We start from the raw sequence: 21,178 nt of genomic DNA on the forward strand, positions 1-21,178 counted from the left end.
GTGCCCTACTGAACATGACCCAGTACTATGGTGTGGCCCAACAGATAGAGATACAGTCAATGTGTACTCTACTAAATTATATGGCTATGGCTCATCATGTTTACCTTTGACCCCCCCCCCCTAGATCATGTGGTGAGCTACAAGGACCTTATGGCCCTGGTCCAGCTGACTCACCGGGCCGGGCCCAGCGTACGCCTGCTCGTGTGCAATAGGGTGAGGGAACAGAGCACGCACACACACTAAGTTATTAAAATGACACACATACAGGTATAAGCCTGTCCTCAGGGTAGAAACAGACATCTTCCTACATACCAGATGTTGATATCCATAATAATTAAATCACAACATCAACCATAAACGGAAATGCATGATATTACTTTGAAATCTTTGAAATTAAGGTATTATAAAAGTGATTATGTGCTTGTTCTAAAATATCTGGTTTTGATCTTCCTAAAGCTCTATTCTGTCCCTCTATCCATCCCCCTCTCTCTATCCTTCCTCCATCCTCCTCTTTCTATCCTTCCTCCATCCCCCTCTCTCTATCCTTCCTCCTTCCCCCCTCTCTCTATCCTTCCTCCTTCCCCCCTCTATCCTTCCTCCTTCCCCCCTCTATCCTTCCTCCTTCCCCCCTCTCTCTATCCTTCCTCTCTCTCCCTCGCTATCATTCCTTCCCTCGTTCTTTCTCCATCCCCAAAAAAGATTTAATCATTGATGACATAAATAACATAAAAGTAAGCGTAATACTCATTGAATAATAAATAACAGGTCAGTAATGTTAAATGAGCAGTAATGAATACTCAGGTAGTAATATTACTGCTCTCTCTCCCCCTAGCTGTACCAGCTCCTCCAGTCCCAGCAGGACGCGGCGCGGGAGATCTCCAGACAGCTGTGCTGGCAGGAGACCCTGATGAGGCTGTTCCTGCGCTCCCCCTGCGAGGGCGGCCCGGGGCGGGGCGATGCTGCCAGCACCTGCAGCCTGGACCTCAACCTCAGCCGGGGCAGCGGCAGCCGCCTAGAACTTCCCCTGGAGAGGAGGGGCCGAGCAGGCAGCGCCGGAAGACTGGTGGATGAAGACCGCCTCAGCGTGAGCTCCAGAAGATCAGTGGATAGTCTTGAAAACGGGGATGTACTTTCGCTTCTGGACACGCCCATTAGTCAGATTGGAGAGGGCCAGTTGCTCAAGCCCTGGGCCTCTGGGGGAGGGAAAGCAGGGGGTTTGAGTTTGGACCTGTCCCACATGAGTGCCTATGAGGGCGGGGAGAGCGGCAACCAGACGCCGGGGAGCATGGTCAGCACGCCATCGCCGCTGGAGACGTCAGCCAAGGCCTTCCCAGATGCCTCGTCGGCGTCCCTCACCGAGGACAGCTTCCTGTTCAGCGACAACGTGTCATTGGGGGAGTCGTTCAGCTGCGCTGAGGTGAGACACCTGTCTATAGTGGTTTCCTCTCCTCTTCAGTGTAGCTAGCAAGTCCCAGTGGCTGTATATCAATAGACTAAAGGGGTTTCCTCTAGGTGGTTTCCTGAAGGCCCTAGGAACAGTCTGGCTAGTCAGTGGCTGTATATCAATAGACTAAAGGGGTTTCCTCTAGGTGGTTTCCTGAAGGCCCTAGGAACAGTCTGGCTAGTCAGTGGCTGTATATCAATAGACTAAAGGGGTTTCCTCTAGGTGGTTTCCTGAAGGCCCTAGGAACAGTCTGGCTAGTCAGTGGCTGTATATCAATAGACTAAAGTGGTTTCCTCTAGGTGGTTTCCTGAAGGCCCTAGGAACAGTCTGGCTAGTCAGTGGCTGTATATCAATAGACTAAAGGGGTTTCCTCTAGGTGGTTTCCTGAAGGCCCTAGGAACAGTCTGGCTAGTCAGTGGCTGTATATCAATAGTATAAATTGTCTTCCTTTCCTTCAGCTGCTCAAATTGGATATTTGAAAGCTAATTCCTGGTAGGGATCCAGATTACCCTATTGGTTTCTTCTGTATCCGCCCTATTGGTTTCTTCTGTATCCACCCTATTGGGGGCTTCTGTATCCACCCTATTGGGGGCTTCTGTATCCACCCTATTGGGGGCTTCTGTATCCACCCTATTGGTTTCCTCTGTGGTGCCAGAGTGTTCCTATGTCCCTCAGGTCCTCTGATCCCCCAGCAGTCTTATAAAGAAATATAAAGATATGAAATGTCACTGCTTCAGTAGGGAGTCACCTCTCCCTCTCATCTATAGATGGGGACAATCTCAATTTGCATTTCCTTGACTCCTCGCGTCCTCTCTCCTCGTCTCCTTCTCAAAACCCATTGGATGAGAAAGTCAGAAGTCCTGTTTTGGATGGGTTTTCAGAAGAGGGCTGGGAGAAAGGACACGAGGAGTCAAGGTAATACAATTGAAATTCTCCCATGGACTGACGTCAGTAGGGCCAGACATGGGGGGGGGGTCAAACCACACCATGGAGGCTGGGGGTGGGAGGGAACCCCTCTGTGTCTATCTGTACCTGGATGTGACTCACTGACTCCCTCCTCTCTGTCTCCCCCTAGCGGACGGAGGAGGAGCTGTCTCGCATGCTGCTGGAGATCGTGCTGTGCGTAATGTGGCGAGGCGTGGAGGGCTCGGACGATGCCGCCTGGCTGGAGCGGGGGCAGGTGTTCTCTGCCCTCACCAAGCTGGGCGCTACCAACGAGCTGCTGCTGCCTGTCGACCACATCAAGCTCAGGTGGACACAGGCATTTCTTACAGAAAAGACTGAAAATATGCAGAATGCACAGTTCCATTCAGACAACAAACACGAGATATTACGTTCAATTAAAAAGGTCCAGTCTCACAAAGATATTAGTTTAAAAAGACACCATTTTGTTACTAAATATTCTTGCAGGGTGACGTGATGACTGTAGTGAGGAGTAGGAACCAGCCTGCAGGGTGACGTGAGGAGTAGGAACCAGCCTGCAGGGTGACGTGATGACTGTAGTGAGGAGTAGGAACCAGCCTGCAGGGTGACGTGATGACTGTAGTGAGGAGTAGGAACCAGCCTGCAGGGTGACGTGATGACTGTAGTGAGGAGTAGGAACCAGCCTGCAGGGTGACGTGATGACTGTAGTGAGGAGTAGGAACCAGCCTGCAGGGTGACGTGATGACTGTAGTGAGGAGTAGGAACCAGCCTGCAGGGTGACGTGATGACTGTAGTGAGGAGTAGGAACCAGCCTGCAGGGTGACGTGATGACTGTAGTGAGGAGTAGGAACCAGCCTGCAGGGTGACGTGATGACTGTAGTGAGGAGTAGGAACCAGCCTGCAGGGTGACGTGGCGACTGTAGTGAGGAGTAGGAACCAGCCTGCAGGGTGACGTGATGACTGTAGTGAGGAGTAGGAACCAGCCTGCAGGGTGACGTGATGACTGTAGTGAGGAGTAGGAACCAGCCTGCAGGGTGACGTGATGACTGTAGTGAGGAGTAGGAACCAGCCTGCAGGGTGACGTGATGACTGTAGTGAGGAGTAGGAACCAGCCTGCAGGGTGACGTGATGACTGTAGTGAGGAGTAGGAACCAGCCTGCAGGGTGACGTGATGACTGTAGTGAGGAGTAGGAACCAGCCTGCAGGGTGACGTGATGACTGTAGTGAGGAGTAGGAACCAGCCTGCAGGGTGACGTGATGACTGTAGTGAGGAGTAGGAACCAGCCTGCAGGGTGACGTGATGACTGTAGTGAGGAGTAGGAACCAGCCTGCAGGGTGACGTGATGACTGTAGTGAGGAGTAGGAACCAGCCTGCAGGGTGACGTGGCGACTGTAGTGAGGAGTAGGAACCAGCCTGCAGGGTGACGTGGCTGTTCAATGTGCAATATGTTTAGTGTTCAGTCGCATCAGTCTTGAAGAGTCTGGTTCTCTGGTGTTTATTCACATTTTGTTTGACACTATCTCGCTCTCTCTCTCTCTCTCTCACTCTTTTACTTTCCTCTCCTCTCCCTCTGTTATCCCTCCCTCTCACCCAGTCTGATGGAGAGGATGCTGGAGTGGGCTGTGACTGACAACCGGGAGGCCACGGCGGCCATGTTGCCCCAGCACACCGAGAACGCTGTGCGGCTGCTCCACGTTGTGCAGGACTTCCTGCAGGCCGAGGGCCTGGTCAACCCCGCCCTGTGGACAGAGAAGGTATTGTTATTAGGAGTAGCGACATCTTTGGCAGTATGTATGAATGTCATACCATTGTAAAGTGATAGTTCAGTGATTTGACATATGAAGACATTTGTTACATTGAAATCAGTCTATTGCCAAAGAGTGACAGCCTAATTGTGGATTGCAATGTTAAATAATTCTAAACCAATTGAGTAACACAATCCATGTAAGAGGTGATTTGATTCCATGGTTGTTTTCTTCTAGGTCCTGGAGGAGACAGTGACTCTGATGGACAGTCTAATGGTGTGGTACTCATCAGGGGCCCAGTGGCTGCAGCTGTCCCAGGTGGGCCTGAGGCTTCTGCTGGGCTTCATGGCCCAGGAAGACCCCCAGGTGAGAAGCTCTCCAGTGTCGCATACATACACACTTACATTTACATTTGAGTAATGTAGCAGACGCTCTTTTCCAGAGCAACTTACAGTTAGTGGGTTCAACTGTACACTTCATACCTCTACTTTCAGTCTACCGGTGGTACTCAAACCTTTTCAGCTTTGTCCCCCTTGAGGGCGACCCGCCGCGCCCTAAGTCTCATAGAAGGCACTATAACCCTCTATCACGTACCCCCCCCCACCCCTCTTATTTTTTTAAGATACTATTCTCTATATGAACTATCAGGTCTCATGTCATCTTATTCAGAATGCTTGTCTTTAGATCATGTTTTTATCACCTCCAGATAAGAAGTGTGTGTAAGTGATCTCCTCTCCTGCCAGGTGTGTGCCTTGGCCACAGCCAAGCTGAACGGCATCCTGCAGACCAAGAGCGTGGAGACTCAGGACGAGGCGTGTTACCTGCTGGGAAAGGTGGAGGGCATCCTGAGACGCTCTGTAGGGGGGCAGACAGAGGACACCTATATGTGCCTGGTGCCCCTGCTCCGCACGCTGCTCTCCAAGGTACACACACGCAGGCATGCGCGCGCACACACACACACACACACACACACACACACACACACACACACACACACACACAAAAAGACATGCATGATGAACAGTCACAATGAAGTAGTATCCATATCAAACATTCCACAGAGACTTGCTGACTGTTTTCTTAAATAACGGCAAAACCTTGACACATAGACAAAACATTTGTCACACTAAGGGCCGGTGTCTAGGACACAGATTAAACATAGTCCTGGACTAAAGAGAGATTTCAATGGATTCTCTGAATATGCTTTGTAGTCCAGGATTACTAGCCACCATTATTTAAATGGAATGAACAAAAACCAAATGCTTTTGGTCTGTAACATGCCAATACCTCACAACACGTTGTATTATTGTCTAATCTCTTGTATTATGTTGTTGTCTGCAGGTGAACAAGCTGCTGTACATGGAGCTGCACCTCCCCCAGATGCCTGACACCAACGGCAGCCCCTCCTTCTTCGAGGACTTCCAGCTGTACTGCGACTCCCCCGAGTGGAGGGTCTACCTCGACAAATACGTGAGGAGCTGGTCCAATGCCTTACTAAATCATTGCTAAGTCATTCAACTCTTGAAGAGCAGAAAGAAACGTGTTGAGAAAATCCATTTTTTATACATTTTTCCGGTGCTGAGGGAGCGAGCCTGAGATGAACAGAACAAGCAGTTTTGATTGGTTCTCTGTCCTCAGATCATCCCCTACATGAAGCAGTATGAGATTGAGACGTTTAGTCAGGGTCATGAGACCATGGCTCTGTTCTGGAAGGAGTGCTATGAAAGCTTCATGGTCAACCTGCACAAGAGAGAGAGGGAGAGGGGAGAGAGCAAGATACGCTTCCAGGTCAAACACAACACACACACACACACACACACACACACACACAGATCTGAGTAAGGTCCACTTTCTAGTGAGCTGCCAGTAACACTGCTGTAACATGGAAATGTAATGTCAGGTCACAGTAACACAGAGCATATTGCCTTGTGGTGTTCTACACACCAGAACACACTGACTCCCCGTTCCTCGCCCCGCCGTCCCTCAGGAGCAGTTTGTGGAGCCCTTCTCTCGGCGCGGCCGGCAGGAGAACCTGCGATACAACAGCATGCTGAAGCAGCTTCACAGCCAGCACAGTGCCGTCCTCAGGCAGTGGAGAGGAGCACGCCGCAGCCTGGTGTGTGAGAGAGGCCCCTGGGCAGACAGGTACCGGCCACACACATTCTAATAAATATCTACATATCATATATACAGTATTATATATGTTTATAGGACTTCATTGGTAATTACCTCAGCACCACGGCAAACGCTTGATCAGCCAAACTGTTGTCCACTGTCCTCTTTTTTTTTTTTACATCAGCAGTTACCCCTCCTAAAACCCCCAAAGAGCCATCAATGCAGAGGCACAGTGGCTTGGAAAAACACCCTAGAAGAGTTTCTGGGTATCTCTCTTACGTTCAGTTTGTTCTTCAGTTCATGCAACTTGGTTGACCTTTTCCTGTCTGTTGTTTTCTCAGGCAGCAGAGTGAGATGCACTGGCGAGTGTCCAGCGCTGAGAACTACTCCCGCATGAGACTCAAACTGGTGCCCAACTACAACTATGAGGACCACCGGCAGGCCAGCGCTCTCAGGGACAACCTGGGTAAGAGAGGCAGCTTCACTGGTTCCCTTGACAACAGACAGATAGGCATCGCTGGAGTCTCAATAAACCACCATGTTAGCTGCAGACACTGACCCTTCTCTTCCTGTTTCTCTTCCTCTTCATCTTCTTTGTTCCCTTCCTCTTCCTCCGCCTCTTGTTCCTTCGCCTCTTGTTCCTCTTCCTTCTCCTCTAACAACTCCTCATCCTCCTCCTCTTCCACCATCCTCCTCCTCTAACTCTTCTTCTGCCTCTCGTTCCTCCTCTTCCTCTCTCTCGTCCCCCAGGTGTCCAGCAGCAGAGGGTGACACCTGAGTCCTTACTGCTGGAGGCGGTCAAGCAGGTGAAGGTCAGCGACCTGGAGGATGACATTCTGGAGCTGCCTGAAGACGACCCCGCAGCGACCAACAACACGTCAGTACACTCTCAACTTTGTCCACAATTGTTGTGTGTTGTGTCTGTCGTAGACTGTTGGGTGGCTTTGACTACAAATGTGAATGGACTTGGTCACCTATCTGTCTGTTTTTCTCTGTCTCGCTGTCTCGCCCTCTCTTTCCAGGGGGGAAGTGGAGGAGGCAGGCCAGAAGGAGAAGCTGGTTCTGTGGGAGGACTGTGAGCTGGTCACCCAGGTGGATGTCAGCCCTGGACGTCTGGAGCTCACCACCCAGCACATCTACTTCTATGACAGCAGCACAGAGAAGGAGGAGGGTGAGGAGAGAGAGAGAGGAAGATGGGAGGGTCGTAGGGGTTAGAGGAAGGGATCTCCTGAAAGAGGAGGGAGGAGAGGTAGAAGGGATGAAATAGTGGTTTTAGAGGAAGAGTTGCTGTTAGTAAGAAGGAGAGTGAAAGGAAGGCTGAAGGAGCAGGACTTGATAAACCAGAGGTTATGGATGGGTTATGACTAGACATGTACAATAGATACATACTACACTGTTAAAGACTCTCATTGTGTTGTCTTAGACAGAGAGGTGTAGCTGCTCCCACATGCAATACACATCATATATTAATACTCCAGGCCCTAATATTAAATGGAATGACGAAGGGTTAATATTAGGGCCTGGAGTTTTGCCATGGTCAAGTCTCTAGTTAGGTCAAACTCCTGGCCTTATGTATGATACATAACCAACCCTCTGCTGTCTGTCCTTCCAGGTGTTGGTCAGGACTTTAAGTGGCCTCTATCTCAGATCCGGGAGATCCACCTGCGAAGGTACAACCTCCGCCGCTCGGCCCTAGAGATCTTCCTCATAGACCAGACCAACTACTTCCTCAACTTTAAGAAAGAGGTCAGGCCAGTTCTGGTATCTGCTTTTTACGTGGATTGAGAACGGTGTACCCCCATCCATTTCACAACTTGGTCTATTCCAGAACTAGCAGGCCACCTGATTCAACTCGAGGGCTAGTCCTGGAATAGATCAAGTAAGTAGATGGGGAATGTTTGAGGAGCGGTTTGGGAAACACTTATGTAGAAGGAATGACTACATAGGCCTGTAGTACTGAGGTGTGTTGAGTACAGTAAAACGTTAAGAACAAATAGAACCTGTACTACTCCCTATTCTACATGACAGGCCATCATATCTGTTCTACATAATATATTTTGATCTGAGCATTCTGAAAGATTTCACGCTTTTGAACAGACCCCCTCATGTTGGAATGGTCTGTGGTTTGATTGACAGGTGCGGAACAAGGTGTACAGTAGGATGCTGCTGCTGCGCTCCCTCAGCCTGTACGGCACACGCTCACCACAGGAGCTGCTCAAGGCCTCCGGACTCACACAGGTTAGGGGTCAAAAGTTCACATGGGAGATCAAGGTCGTGTTCAGTAGGGAGGAAGTGGTTTGAAACGGAGGTGATACTCCCTGAACTGGTCTAATAAGAACAGATGTATTATTTTTTGCTCAACGTTTTGTTACGTTATGCCCTACTGAGCATGACCCATGTTAAGGACTCAGTATGGTCTCAGGTATTGTGTTGACAGGTTGTGTTAAACCTCTCTCTCTCTCTCTCTCTCTCTCGCGCGCTCTCTCTCTCTCTCTCTCTCTCTCTCTCTCTCTCGCTCTCTCTCGCTCTCTCTCGCGCTCTCTCGCGCTCTCGCTCTCGCTCTCGCTCTCGCTCTCTCGCCTTTGGTAGAAATGGGTGAACCGAGAGATGACCAACTTTGACTACCTGATCCAGCTGAATACCATCGCGGGCCGAACCTACAACGACCTGTCTCAGTACCCAGTGGTACGTTCTGTTAACACGGACCCTATGGGGGAAGATGTGGAATATACCATCTTGGTGCTCTTTTAAAGGGTGTTCATGGTTTAGTTAATTTTGTGTGTGTCCAGTTCCCCTGGATCCTGTCGGACTACACGTCAGAGGAGCTGGACCTGACAGACCCAGCGGTGTTCCGGGACTTGTCCAAGCCAGTGGCCGTACTCAACGAGCGGAACGCCAAGGCTGTCCGGGAGAAGTAGGTTCTCTCAACCTCTCTCACTGAGCCAGTGCTGCGTCTACATACCTGCATTATGTGACATGTTCCAGGGTGGCAGTGTATTCATTCATTCTCTTCACTACTTAAGTGTCCTCGTCCGTAGAATTAGACTTACTGCAATACAACACTTTATTACCGTTGAGGAAATGTCTCGATGAGGGCAATAACTGGATTCTAGTAAATATAGTAAGTAATTCTAATGTTCAGTCCACGTCTCCCTGTCTGTAGGTATGAGAGTTTTGAGGACCCCACGGGGACCATCGACCGGTTCCACTACGGTACCCACTACTCCAACGCAGCAGGAGTCATGCACTATCTCATCCGCGTGGAACCCTTCACGTCACTCCACATCGCGCTACAGAGTGGACGGTAAGCAATGGCTTTTGGTGAGGGGGAATCAGACTAGAAAACTCAGGCCAGAAGTTAACAGCATTAAAGTCCGTAGAGTTATCAGTGTTAGGGTTGTACCAGTCAAATTACTGTGGTCTGAGCAGCTTTGTGAATTCTAGTCATTCTACTTCTGTGATTACATGTGTATTCCAACTGACAATCTGCTGTATGCTTTTGTCTGGAGAGGTGCTATTGTACTGATGTCAGTAAGGCCAGGGGTCTTTCCCTCACCAAGCTACATCCTTACTAGATCCACAGTTTGTCTTGGTCAGGTCACATGGTCCGCAAAACCATCCGGTCTCTAGTACTATGGAATTCTTTAAGACCATTGGCTGTTGGTCTTCTTCCCTCGGTCCAGGTTTGACTGTGCGGACCGTCAGTTCCACTCCATCCCAGCTTTGTGGCAGACCCTCACGGACAACCCCAACGACGTCAAGGAGCTCATCCCAGAGTTCTTCTACTTCCCAGAGTTCCTGGAGAATCAGAACGGTGAGATGAGCTCCATGTCTGTAGAGAATCACAGACACACTGGCTATGTTGATTGACTGTCCGTACGAACACGCCCCCTGTTGTGGTGTTCACACAGTCAGAGAAAATCTGGACTCATCTCAACTGGACCGGTTCAGATTTTGTCAGTTACATTCAGATTGTGGAACACTGGAACTTGTTCAAATCGGACAAAATCTATAACTGACCCAATTACACCCTGAATTGTAAAATTTGAGAATCTCAGTTTAAAACTTTATTTTGTCTGTTTTATTTTTATCCGGTCACACTGCCACTCTGATGGAATCCACTTTCACTCCCCTGTCCTTTGTTCATCCTCCTCTCTCTCGCTCTAGCCTTTGATCTAGGGCGCCTGCAGATCTCCAAGGAGAGGGTGAATGATGTCATCCTGCCTAAATGGGCCAAGTCTCCAGAGGACTTCATTTATAAGCACAGGAAAGCCCTGGTGAGCCTCCTTTTCTCATGGACAGTCATCATTACCATAATGCTTTATCCCAAGCGGAGAGAAAAACCTCTGTAACCCAATTGGATCACACACATTATTTTATCATGATGTGCAGGAGAAATGCATTCCACAGAGAGTAGTATTTAGTGATTTATGTGTGTGTGTCTTGGCCTTTCTGTGTGTCTGTCTCTCCGTGTGTGTTGGCCTTTCTCTGTGTGTGTGTGTGTGTGTGTGTGTGTGTGTGTGTGTGTGTGTGTGTGTGTCTGTCTCTCCGTGTGTGTTGGCCTTTCTGTGTGTGTGTGTGTGTGTGTGTGTGTCTCTCCGTGTGTGTCTTGGCCTTTCTGTGTGTGTGTTGTGTAACAGGAGTCTGAGTATGTATCGGCCCACCTGCAAGACTGGATTGATCTGATCTTCGGTTACAAACAGCGAGGCCCCGCGGCCGTGGAGGCACTCAATGTCTTCTATTACTGCACCTACGAAGGTACAGATGCTAACACTAAACCCAAAGACTCCCACTCATACAATAGCTCTGATGCTAAAGAAACGCTGCACCTGTGGAGGTACAGTTACATTTTGGTCATTTATCAGATGCTCTTATCCATAGCATCTTACAGGTACGGATGCTAACACTAAACCCATAGACTCTCATTGATACAATAGCACTGATGCTAAAGAAACGCTGCACCTACGAAGGTACGGATGCTAACACTAAAACCCATAGACTGTTACAATAGCACTCATGCTAAAGAAACGCTAGATTGCTATATTATAGCACTTCACTGAAGCGTTTGTCTCTGGTTTTGCTGTAGGGGCAGTGGACCTGGATGCCATCACTGATGAGAAGGAGCGTAAAGCTGTAGAGGGGATGATCAGTAACTTTGGACAGACACCCTGCCAGCTGCTCAAGGTACTGGAAAACACAAGGCTTGACCTGACCAGGAGAGAACTCCCAGGCCTTCCTGGTGGTATGAGCCCATTGGAACACTGAAGGATGAACCGGTCAATTAGGAATCATTGGGAATGAGGCTTTAACGGGTTATTTAGAACAGTGATTCTCTGGTCTTTGAGGACCTTCAACAGTACTCATTGTTGTAGCACCAGACAAACACCTTATTAAACTAGTCAACGGCTTGGTGATTGGTGTAGCCAGGGCTACAACAGAAATGGGTGCTTGTGGGGTTACTCAGGGATATTTAACTGAGAATCACTAGTTTAGAACAGGTGTTTTAGATGGGCTGTAGTGATGTATTGTCTGTGTGTATAGGAGCCACACCCTGTACGTCTTTCTCTGGAGGAGGTGGAGAAGAGGAAAGGTCGACTAGACGCCTCGCCCCTCAGCATCTTCCAGCACCTTGCCGAACTCAAGTCCTTCTTTGTCGAGGTTCGTTTTGAAAATACACACACACCAAAGCATATAATCATGACCCTCTTTGTTGGTTATTGTAAAGTACTTTATGAAAACTGTTTTATTGAAAAACGACTTCATAAATAAATGTTGATTTGTAGGGGATCAATGACAACGTGCCTCTGGTGAAAGCCGTGGTCCCCAAGAACCAGTCCCACTCCTTCATCACCCAGGGCAGCCCAGACACCATGGTGACCCTGAGTCAGAACTGTCTGATGGCAACCCACGGCTGGCTGCCTTATGACAAGAACATCTCCAACTACTTTACCTTCATCAAGGACCCCTCCGTGGCCAACCCCAAGTCAGTCCCTCCCCAACACCACCCCCTCTTCTACTTGAAACTGTGGGGCGTTGTAGTCTGACTGGGAGACCGGGAGCCCTGTTTGAGTTCTTACCTCCATTCCTTGAAGTAATCACTCATCTGAGAATGTTTGGTTTGTCACAGCAGTATGATGGAAACTCTGCCATGGCGTATCCAAGCACATACAGATCTGTGGTTACCTCCAGGATGGGAGACAGGAAGAAAGCACTTTAAACGTTTTGGAACAGACCCTTGGAGGGCACTTGATGTCATTACTTGGTCATAAAGTTGTTCTGTGAGTTATGTATCTGAGGTCTCCTCCTCTCTGCTCCTTCCCCTCTCTCTCTCTAGGACCCAGCGGGTCCTGGGCGGGCCCTTCTCTCCAGGCGTGGAGGTGACGGCAGGTCTGTTTGTGGTGTCCCATGACGGGAAGCTCCTGTTCAGCGGTGGCCACTGGGACAACAGCCTGAGGGTCACCTCCCTGGTCAAGGGAAAGACCGTGGGACATCACATCAGACACATGGGTATAGATGGATCACACACATACATACATGCACTCAGACACACACACACTGTCTGTACATACAGTATAGTAATTATTTGGTGTCATCTCTCCTCTCTCTCTCTGCAGACATAGTGACGTGCCTGTCGACAGACTACTGTGGGATCCACTTGATCTCCGGATCCAGGGACAACACCTGTATGGTGTGGCAGGTGCTGCAGCAGGTGAGATCATGAAACCTGAGGGTTTATTGGAATACACTACACTGACTAGAAAGCATTTGTACTGCATTGTTACTGTGGAAACGTTTGACTTTAGTACACTCTAAAAAAAAAGGTTGAGAAACAGTTTGACACAGATATCCACTTTCGGTTGCAAACTGTTCTATTACTGTATGCCCTGCTGAACACTACCCAGGTGTATGAGTGTGTGACTGAATATGTTGTGTGTGTGTCCTACAGGGAGGTTGTCCAGTGGGGCTGTGTCCCAAGCCGGTACAGGTGCTGTATGGACACACTGACGAGGTGCTGAGCGTCAGCATCAGCACAGAGCTGGATATGGCCGTCTCTGGATCACGGGTAAGAGGGTTGGAGGGGGTGAAGAGGTTGGGTTGGTAGATAGATGGATCTTGCTGATATTTTGTTTGTGTGTACCAGGACGGGACGGTGATCATCCACACGGTGCGTCGGGGCCAGTACATGCGGTGTCTGCGGCCGCCCTGTGAGAGCTCCCTGCCTGTCTCCATCCTGCACCTGGCTATCTCTTATGAGGGGTGTGTGGCGGTTCACACCTGTGTAGAGGGCAAGGCCACGCTCAAGGTACACTAACACATATTCTTAACCTCTATGGGCTAGGTGGGACGCAAGCGTCCCACCCGTGGTGCACTCCATCAACAGCAGGTGCATTTCAAGAGCGGCAAATTTGAATCCAAATAAATGTCAAAATTCAAATTTTTCAAACATACAACTATTTTACACCCTTTGAAAGATAAACATCTCCTTAATCTAACCACGTTTTACGATTTCAAAAAGGTTTTACGGCGAAAGCATAAATTTAGAGTATGTTAGGACAGTACATTTACAAGAGTTGTGTGTAATGTTTTGTCAATTCAAAGACAGGGTCACCAAAACTATAAAACCAGCTAAAATGATGCACTAACCTTTTACAATCTCCATCAGATGACACTCCTAGGACATTATGTTAGACAATGCATGCATTTTAGTTCTATCAAGTTCATATTTATATCCAAAAACAGCGTTTTACTATGGCATTGATGTTGAGGAAATCGTTTCCCTCCAATAACCGGCAGTCAAGTCAGTACCACAAATTAAATAATTAAAATTAGAAAACATTGGTAAAATATTATATTGTCATTTAAAGAATTATAGATTTACATCTCTTGAACGCAATCAACTTGCCAGATTTAAAAATAACCTTACTGGGAAATCACACTTTGCAATAATCTGAGCACTGCGCCCAGAAAAATACGCGTTGCGATACAGACTAGACGTCATGTTGGGGAGATCTAAAATCGAAAATACTATGTAAATAATCCATTACCTTTGATTCTCTTCATCAGATGTCACTTCCAGGTATCACAGGTCCATAACGAATGTAGTTTTGTTCAAAAAAGCTCATCATTTATGTCAAAATCTCCGTCTTGTTAGCACATGATCTAAGCCAGCCGGACTTCTCGTCATGGGGAAAAAATATATTTACGTTCGTTCAAACATGTCAAACGTTGTATAGCATAAATCATTAGGGCCTTTTTTAACCAGAACATGAATAATATTCAAGGTGGACGAATGCATCCTCTTTTATAACGTATTGGAACGAGGGTACCCAACATGAACTCGCGCGCCAGGTGTCTAATGGGCCATCATCGTTCCATGGCTCTTGTTCGGTCAGATCTCCCTCCAGAAGACTCAAAACACTTTGTAAAGGCTGGTGACATCTAGTGGAAGCAATAGGAAGTGCCAAAATATTCCTCAGCCCCTGTGTTTTTCAATGGCATAGGTTTAAAGGTAATACAACACATCAGGTATCCACTTCCTGTCAGAAAATGTCTCAGGGTTTTGCCTGCCAAATGAGTTCTGTTATACTCACAGACACCATTCAAACAGTTTTAGAAAATTTAGGGTGTTTTCTATCCATATATAATAAGTATATGCATATTCTAGTTACTGGGTAGGATTAGTAACCAGATTAAATCGGGTACATTTTTTTATCCAGCCGTGCAAATACTGCCCCCTAGCCCCAACAGGTTAATAGGTGACTTTCTTCGTTTGTCGTTGAAAATGTTGTTCGTCTTCTCTAAAATCTTAATGTGTTTTGGTGCAGGAGTCTGACCAGGCAGCGTGTGTGTGTGTGTGTGTGTGTGTGTGTGTTTAGACGGGCAGCCCAATTCAGATCTTTTATTCATGACCAATTAGATCAGCTCTGAGAAATATCTGATGTGTAAAGATCTGATGTGATTGGTCAACGAACCAATTAGTGGAAGAAATATCAGAATTGGGCTGACTGAACGCAGCCATAGTGACTTACTTGATGAGTGAGCTACTTGGTGAGCTATAGAGGGTGAGTTATTTACTTAGTGAGTGAGTGACTGACTTAGTTGGTGAGTTAGGAAGTATGACGTACTGTACCATGGTGCTTAGCAAAACGCTAGTTGACCACTAGATGGTACATTATGATTGGGTCCTGGTGAATGATTGTCTCTGATCCTGTCTCTGTTTAGGATAAGAACGGTCTGCACCTGTACTCTGTCAATGGGAAGCACCTGTGTACGGAGGGCCTGAAGGAGCAGGTGACAGACATGTGTGTGTCCGGGGAGTACCTGGTTATCGGCAGCGAGCAGGGCTTCCTCTCCATACGAGACCTGTACAGGTAACCTTGTTTCCTGTGTCTGTCTGTGTGCGCGACTGCACGCATGCATCTACAGGGTTTTTGCTGTATCAAAAAGGGTCTTAGGTGGTAAGGGTGGCAATGGGCCCGGCTGAACGGCTGATTTTAAAATCATATATATTTTTAAGCCCATTTCCTGCATTTCTACAAATGTCTCCATTGAGCTGAGAGAAAATGTTGCAGTATTAAAGATAATTTCCTGCAATTCTATTCATTTTACCATGTCTAATACTGTGTTCTTTTACTCAAACATAACAATATTAATACTTCTAAATTCATTGTTTTTAGAATTTTCAATTCTCCCTGTGTAGTTTTTATTTTGGTGATTTGTTAGTTCTCAAAGATTATAATTATTATAATCTATATGATTTGTCTCTCTTTAGACTTAGGTGGCCCATAAAACACACAGGCAGCCCTCCCAAGGATTTTATTGGTACATATATCAGGGATTTTTCTGTCTAACCCTTCACTTCCTCTCTCCCCTCCCCTTCTCTCTCCCCCGGGCAGCCTGTCCCTGTGTGCTGCCCCCATGGCGATGCGCGTGCCCGTGCGCTGCGTGTCCGTCACCAAGGAGCAGAGCCACGTGCTGGCGGGCCTGCAGGACGGCAAGCTTATCATTGTGGGCGTAGGCAAGCCGGCCGAGGTAAAGAGCTCGTTCAGAAACTACATCGCCCAGAGCCTGGAGGGCTCACCCCTCATGGCAATGCCACTGCTCGCCCCGCTGAGGGTGCGCTCGCCCGCCCGCAAGCTGAGCCTCCGGGACAAGTTAATGTTTAACCCCCAAGGCCCTGACCCCTGACCCCCTGAGCAGAACATCCCCCTCAATTCAATAAAAAAAGTTTTATTTGCCTCAGAGGGAACTTCATAAACTCACCCTACAAACTACCACCGCATACCATTCTCTCTCTGTTTTAGTGCCAAAAATGTGTCCTAAATGACCCGCCCTTCGTTAGCCACATACACCTTGGTTGTGTTCATTAGGCACCAAACAGAAGAAAACTGACAAACAGCGGAGGAGCTACCTGGACTTTTTTTCCCATTTTCTGTTGTAAGACTTTAAGTAATGTTCCGTTGCGTGCCCTAATGAACATGACCCTGTTTCTGGGGCATATGACCCTGTTTCTGGGGCGTATGACCCTGTTTCTGGGGCGTATGACCCTGTTTCTGGGGCGTATGACCCTGTTTCTGGGGCGTATGACCCTGTTTCTGGGGCGTATGACCCTGTTTCTGGGGCGTATGACCCTGTTTCTGGGGCGTATGCCCCAGAGTGAGCAGGACCCTGGCCCATTCTCGCCCTGCAAGGATTGGTGACCACACACACACACAGACACACAGACACAGTAACACTTGAGACATTCCATAAACCCCTCTGAATGAATACAACACACCCTCTCCTGGAATATTACTGTGAAATGAAAACATGGGCTTCCGTTTACCTCATTCTAACCGAGGAATGACTTCTTTTTGGGCCTTGGGATGGTGTTGTCCAATATTGTTTACCGGAAGTGTCATTACTATTGACTGATTTAGTATGTATTTGTGACAAATGCTGTGAATTGCCTTGGATGAAACACCTCTGCAAATTCAAGCCATATAAACTATATTAGTAATAAGCTACGCTATAATAAGATACACTAGGCTGTAATTTATTCCCACCTGCTCCTCAAGTGGAAATGGTTTAACCCTTATTGTCTTCCTGCTCTTCAAGTGAAAATGGTTTAACCCTGATTTCTTCCTCCCTGCTGGTAGACATGAAAGTAAGGTTAACTCTGGGGCTGTAATGATGTAAGGTTAAAACTCTGGGGCTGTAATGATGTAAGGTTAACTCTGGGGCTGTAATGATGTAAGGTTAAAACTCTGGGGCTGTAATGATGTAAGGTTAAAACTCTGGGGCTGTAATGATGTAAGGTTAAAACTCTGGGGCTGTAATGATGTAAGGTTAAAACTCTGGGGCTGTAATGATGTAAGGTTAAAACTCTGGGGCTGTAATGATGTAAGGTTAAAACTCTGGGGCTGTAATGATGTAAGGTTAAAACTCTGGGGCTGTAATGATGTAAGGTTAAAACTCTGGGGCTGTAATGATGTAAGGTTAAAACTCTGGGGCTGTAATGATGGGAGTGGGAGGGACACAGGGAATCACCCTCGAATCAATTGATAATTTGATCCCCTCCCAACTTCTCTCCCCTTTTCTTTTATACAAATGGACCTGCCTGAAAGTGAACCAAGCTTTGGTTTTGAACTGGCACGAGGTCATTCCAACATTTCTGAACTAACCGATCACTCATAAATCATATCCTGCTTTTTGTTTGTTTCTTTTGACTTCACACTTTCCTCCTCCTCCTCCGCCTCATCTGTCTCTCCTCTTCCTCACTTCCTCCTCCTTTCCTCCACTGTTCTCAGATGCGTTCAGGCCAGATCACTCGTAAGCTGTGGGGCTCCAGCAAGCGCCTGACCCAGATCTCCTCTGGAGAGACAGAGTACCAACCAGCCTGCAACCAGAACTGACCCCACCACCACCCCTTCCAACCCCCTCTCCACTACCACCACACCCCCTCACCCTGCTGCCTGCCTGATTGGCCCGCCAGCCCTGCCAATCATCAGTCTACCCAATCAGATTGAACCACCCCTCGTTTTGATTGACTGATGACTGTTTTGGGGGAATCTTACTCTCCTTTTCTGTTCCTCCCTCTGACTTGGGAAGGACACTGACCCACGAGTGGGTGGAAGACTGGGTGTGTGTGTGTGTTTTAACTGTGTGTAAAGGTTAGGCGGATGAGTAGGGAAGGTCAAGACGGACCAACCGGCGCGGGCGTCGAGTTTCTGATCCAACTGTAGGTGCATACATCCCCTCACACCCCCTCCCCTTCAATGACACCCATGGCCATTACTCTTCATCTTCCTCCATCATCATCACTAGCACGGTCAGGCCAGTGGCTCCCACTACCAGAGACCCTCTATGCAGACCCACACTACAGCAGTCTGAGCTGACCTCTGACCCCTCCACCTCTCAGGCCCAAGGAACGAAGGGGATCCCCAACGTATAAATGTAATTACTCCAATGGGAACACTTAACCTGGTTGAAGGTCCACCCATCACATAACACTGACTACAATGGGAATTATATTTCTCTGGTCATCAAGATGACCCACTTCTCCGAGCCCTGAACCCGAGACCACTGACCAGTGTATTTGTGTATGTTCGCTCTTTGTGTTTCTGTGTGTTGTCTCTCGCTGGTTGTTTTCTCCAGTGGTCGTTGTTGACTTGATTTTGCCTTCCAGTCTGACTAGGCTGTGACCGATACCTCAGGGCTCCTAGGCAGCAGTAAGGGGCTATGTTCAGTCACAATACAATGTTTTTGTATTTGTGTTTGGTGTTACTGATAATTGTAGTTTTTTTTACAGATGGGTGCATGTGTATAAGGTCTGTGGTTAGGTTGTGTTTTGCGTGGCATTTCCGGCCCACTCCTCATTTAGTATAGAGGACGGGGCCCTAGGGTATCCAACACTCGTACTAAGCCTGACACACACACTTGTTTGCTAATATACACATGCATAGACCCCTCCCTATTGGAGAAGCCTCTGACTGCGTTCCATGTCATCTCTATTGCAATCTCAGTAGATTTCTATATCACATTTAATGTGGTTCCTGAGATGCTGAACACTTCTCCAGGCGTTGTGAGATCTGATAATCAATAAAGACGACCTGGAACGCACCCAAAGTCCGCTAGTTTGACACTACAGAAGAAGAGAGAAGCCAGGTGTTGTAGAATCACTAGCTACCCCATACCGTGCCCAAAGGACTCGCTCCCCTCGAACACTACACTCTTACACACACTGCAAGCTTCTCATACAGCCCATCACTACACTTGTGTTAGACCGCATGCTTTGGAGGGACAAACCATACTGAACCTGGCTTAGTGTGCAATGTTTAGCGCTAGATTCATCCTAGAATGTTTTTATGTTACTTGAATCAATGTTTATTTATGAATGAAAACAAGCTTTTTTCCCATAGGCTATTTAAATTCACACTACATTATTTGTATGTTTTTAAGTGGTGCTTCAGTTGTTCAACAAAGATTTATGCGGCAAAAAACTAAAGACGGTGGATCGATCCACCTTTCAGAATGGGAGGGGAGACTTTCTAAGGGCTTTTGAGATGTCAGTGTTACAGCAATACAGTTCTTTCCTCTGCTCTGCTGACTGTGCATTGGTACATTCCAGCCTCTTCTTGTCAAGGCTGAACTAAAAAAAAATCTCCAGGTTTCCTGTTTTTTCTGACAGGGACGACGAGACTTGGGAGATGAGACTTATTCTGCCAAGGGACGGCCCAAACAGCTGTCATCTTCCAACAGTCAGAATCACCTCAGTGTTCCTCCTCCTTCCATAATTGTCTCTTAGTGGGAGCCATGTCAGCTAGTTAAGGTCCTCTGGAGTTCCAGAAATGCAGTAACGTCACTAAACGTGTGTCTGTGAACCAGGCCTAATGTGGCTTTTGAGATTTCATGTCTGTTTGAGATTCTGAATGATTTCACCCCCCATTGAATCCTTATGGTTGTTATGCTCCTGTCAAATCAAAATGACAGTTTGGTCGGGGTAGGTCATCTGTTGCATAATGTGGATGTGTATGTCCATGATGACAGTTTCTTAAAATGCCAAATTCCTTATCATATCATTTGCCTTCTTGATAATAATTCAGTGATTCTGGTTCTTATCTATCATGGACTTAGAATCATTCATTCTGATTCTATGGTGGTTATAGGTTAGGGATCAGACTTCTATGTACAGTGTGGTTGTTTTTTGGTCTTTTAAGTGTCCGCAATCTGTCCGGAGATTGCAATCACAGACCAACGTGTGCCCTTTTTTAAACGAGGCCGTTTCAATACATGTTTATTTCTAATTGTTTATGCTGATGTGTCTCGTCTCGATGGCATACTCCTTTAATCAGTTTCCATTCTCATCAGGATGTGTTAATCATTTTTTCCAAAGGACGTATTTAATAAATGTTTCTGTTTTTGTCAATCTTAGTTTGTCAGTCAGACGACACCACCATCTTGTTTTAGGACTTTCTTCCAACCCCACCACTGAAACAGTGCCTTTTTATCCACGTTGCATCATACAGACAATTATCCGGTTAGTGTGTAGAATTCCTTGTTACCCCTCCCTCCATGATAACCCATGGATAGCAGCATTCCACAAACGTAACATCCAATAGGAACCAAGAATCTAGAACTGTAAACAAATTAGACTAAAAATCGGAAATATATTGGTGTCTTACCTTAGCTGCTTGCTCTGTGACTGTCACCAAATGGATGTGTGTGTATATCTGATTTATAAATACTGGTGTATAATGTACAGCATGATTTTTATTTTAGTGGATTTTAAATGTACTTTTTGCACTTTCCAGGTACTAAATTGTAAGTGATTGTTTTAAATGTCTCCCTGGTCCATTCTGTACAGACAAACTGCTTTGTATACACAAGTGGAAAGTAATCATTAAAGTCTTGTCAAAAATGTAATTCATATGTATGGCTGATTGTAGCTGTGAAAATAGGACACTGTGT

General features: G+C 47.2%; 1 protein-coding gene across 2 annotated transcripts in view; it reads left to right on the plus strand.

Annotated features, from left to right (window-relative positions):
- LOC106574613 (neurobeachin-like protein 1) overlaps positions 1-21,133 on the plus strand; it is a 46,996-nt gene extending 25,863 nt beyond the window's left edge. For both annotated transcript variants that reach the window (XM_082963054.1, XM_082963055.1), the window contains 30 exons: positions 125-213; positions 833-1,417; positions 2,520-2,695; positions 3,964-4,123; positions 4,352-4,480; positions 4,858-5,037; positions 5,456-5,584; positions 5,753-5,902; positions 6,102-6,259; positions 6,571-6,695; positions 6,980-7,106; positions 7,252-7,400; positions 7,842-7,975; positions 8,366-8,467; positions 8,819-8,914; positions 9,019-9,143; positions 9,393-9,533; positions 9,913-10,043; positions 10,397-10,506; positions 10,870-10,987; positions 11,316-11,413; positions 11,771-11,887; positions 12,013-12,212; positions 12,564-12,736; positions 12,844-12,938; positions 13,176-13,292; positions 13,371-13,532; positions 15,452-15,600; positions 16,126-16,261; positions 18,019-21,133. In XM_082963054.1, coding sequence (XP_082819180.1) covers positions 125-213; positions 833-1,417; positions 2,520-2,695; positions 3,964-4,123; positions 4,352-4,480; positions 4,858-5,037; positions 5,456-5,584; positions 5,753-5,902; positions 6,102-6,259; positions 6,571-6,695; positions 6,980-7,106; positions 7,252-7,400; positions 7,842-7,975; positions 8,366-8,467; positions 8,819-8,914; positions 9,019-9,143; positions 9,393-9,533; positions 9,913-10,043; positions 10,397-10,506; positions 10,870-10,987; positions 11,316-11,413; positions 11,771-11,887; positions 12,013-12,212; positions 12,564-12,736; positions 12,844-12,938; positions 13,176-13,292; positions 13,371-13,532; positions 15,452-15,600; positions 16,126-16,261; positions 18,019-18,123 — 4,466 coding nt within the window. In that variant the 3' untranslated portion in view covers positions 18,124-21,133. The remainder of the gene's footprint in view (positions 1-124; positions 214-832; positions 1,418-2,519; positions 2,696-3,963; positions 4,124-4,351; positions 4,481-4,857; positions 5,038-5,455; positions 5,585-5,752; positions 5,903-6,101; positions 6,260-6,570; positions 6,696-6,979; positions 7,107-7,251; positions 7,401-7,841; positions 7,976-8,365; positions 8,468-8,818; positions 8,915-9,018; positions 9,144-9,392; positions 9,534-9,912; positions 10,044-10,396; positions 10,507-10,869; positions 10,988-11,315; positions 11,414-11,770; positions 11,888-12,012; positions 12,213-12,563; positions 12,737-12,843; positions 12,939-13,175; positions 13,293-13,370; positions 13,533-15,451; positions 15,601-16,125; positions 16,262-18,018) is intronic.
- Positions 21,134-21,178: the final 45 nt, after the last annotated feature.

The sequence above is a fragment of the Salmo salar genome, chromosome 16, assembly GCF_965601325.2.
Source record: "Salmo salar chromosome 16, fSalSal1, whole genome shotgun sequence".
In the NCBI taxonomy this organism is placed as follows: Eukaryota; Metazoa; Chordata; class Actinopteri; order Salmoniformes; family Salmonidae; genus Salmo; species Salmo salar.